This window comes from Palaemon carinicauda, chromosome 14, assembly GCF_036898095.1.
Source record: "Palaemon carinicauda isolate YSFRI2023 chromosome 14, ASM3689809v2, whole genome shotgun sequence".
Taxonomy (NCBI): domain Eukaryota; kingdom Metazoa; phylum Arthropoda; class Malacostraca; order Decapoda; family Palaemonidae; genus Palaemon; species Palaemon carinicauda.
In genome coordinates this window covers 41,117,120-41,119,527 of record NC_090738.1, presented here as the reverse complement: position 1 = coordinate 41,119,527, position 2,408 = coordinate 41,117,120, and the positions used below count along the sequence as shown (strand labels likewise).

The window sequence follows — 2,408 nt, the reverse complement described above, 5'->3', positions numbered from 1 at the left end:
CTTCATTGTCTTTCGACATTTTGTCCCACTACCGGTACGCAGACAAAATGTCGAAAGACAAAATGTCGAAGGTCAAAATGTCGACAACCAAAATGTCGACGGTCATAATGTCGACACTCTTTGAATATCAATAGACAAAATGTCGAAAGAAAAAATGATGATTGTCAGCATGCCGTTACGTTAGCCTGACAGTCTTTAAATCTTTAAATTACCTATTCAACAGCCTAAACAGTTTATTAAATCGTTTTTGCTATATAGTTTAACGAACCAGTTTAACTGCTTTTAAATAACGGTGTATTCAAATCTTATTTCTTCATTTCCTTTCTTGGAAGTCCAACGGTGTATTCAAATCTTATTTCTTCATTTCCTTTCTTGGAAGTCAGTCTTTATTATTACTTTCATAAGGCTTCCAAAATGGAGTTTATCAAAACAAATAAAGGAGGTAAGAAGCTTGTGCACGATGGATACATTTACGTGATCGATAAGCAGAAAGAAGAAAAAATATATTGGAGATGCGAGAAACGGGGACTTTGCAGTGGAAGACTTGTTAGCAATGGTGAAGGGATATCAGTATCTCAAGAACACTGCCATCCTCCAGATTTAATGCGAAAAGAGGTGCTCAAAGTAAAAGAAGAGTTGAAAGAAAAAGCTAGTGAGTCGGAAGAAATTACTTCCTCGATAGTGAACAAATGTACTCAAAATATTCCTTGGGAAGTAGCCGGAGCTTTACCGAAAAAGGAATCACTTTCACGTACTGTGAAGAGAGTACGTAATTCTCGAAACGGTGATGAAGATTTAACTGTTACAACGAGAGGGGAAAACTTTTTACAGTACAGCTGTGAAGAATTGAGTATTTATTCAACATCAAGGAATCTCCAACTTCTTAAAGAAAAAATTAGATGGTTTTGTGATGGCACTTTCGATTGCGCTCCAATAGGAAGACAGCTCTACACAATTCATGCCATGATACAGGAAAACAAGACTCTTCCTCTCGTGTATTGCATAACAACCCATAAAAATGAAAAGACTTATGACACCATATTCGGCTGGCTTGAAAGTCGTAACTTGCGACCAGCCTCAGTATCACTAGACTTCGAGCTTTCCGCTATCAATAGCGTAAAGAAATTTTTCCCTAACGCTGAAATCTGCGGATGTTTCTTCCATTTTGGACAATGCCTATGGCGAAAGGTGCAAGGACTGGGTTTGCAAGCTTGGTACTCAAAATCTGAAAATGCAATGCTTATAAAAAAACTTCAGGCAATTGCATTTGTGCCACCACATGATGTATATGATTGTTTTGACACTTTGGTATCAAGTTTTGATGACGAAACCGATAACATTTTAGATGGATTCTTGCAATACTTTGAGACTAGATGGTTAGGCGTTTTTCAGCGTGGACGAAGGAGACGCCCAAAGTTTGAAGTTAAATTATGGTCATGTTATGAGAGAACACTAAATGGTTTACCAAGAACAAACAACATGCTTGAGGGCTGGCATAATGCTTTCAAGAGGAGGATGACAATTATCCACCCAACGGAAGAAAAGCTTCTTCGAAAACTCCGTTCTGAACAAGCAAGTACTGAAATGGTACTAGAGCAAGTTTTCCAGGGAAAGGACGTTGGGAGAAAGAACAAAAAATATACAGATGTAAACGCCAGGTTGAAAAACGTTGTTGAAGGATATGACTCTGATAATGTACTGGACTTTTTGCAGGCAATAGCTCGGAATTTATAACGATGTACTGTTATTCCACTATTAAATATTTTAACCCTTTTTAGCATGTATTAATAAAGCAATAATTTTATGGATCTTTTTATACACCTATAACTCTTTATCTATTAATTTTTTGTCTAAATTGAGAAAACCAAAGAAAACATATTTTAGTATCAATTTACATTCTTGGAGTTCATTTAAGAATAGTGTGTTCAAGTGTCTGAACGTCAAATATTTTTCTTTCGACATTTTGTCTATTGATACTCAAAGAGTGTCGACATTATGACCGTCGACATTTTAGTTGTCGACATTTTGACCGTCGACATTTTGTCTTTCGACATTTTGTCCCACTACCATATATATATGTATATATATGTATATATATATATAATATATATATGTATATATATATGTGTGTATATATATATATATATATATATATATATATATATATATATATATATATATATATATATATATACATCCATACATATATATGTACATATATATATACATATACAGTATATATGCATACATATAAATCTATATATATATATACAGTATATATATGCATATATATACATATATATACATGTATGTGTGTGTGATGATTAGACAACCTCTTAACGGCGTCCAAAAATAGAAGACAGCTTCTCTTCGGACAGATCGTCCTGCAGATAGTTTTCAGAATAACA

The 2,408-nt window shown here is 34.2% G+C and overlaps 1 protein-coding gene across 1 annotated transcript; it reads left to right on the top strand.

The window, feature by feature from the left end:
* The first annotated feature begins 414 nt into the window (after positions 1-414).
* On the top strand, positions 415-1,734 carry LOC137652732 (uncharacterized). Its single transcript, XM_068386137.1, has one exon. The coding sequence runs from the start codon at positions 415-417 to the stop codon at positions 1,732-1,734; it is 1,320 nt and encodes a 439-aa protein (XP_068242238.1).
* Positions 1,735-2,408: the final 674 nt, after the last annotated feature.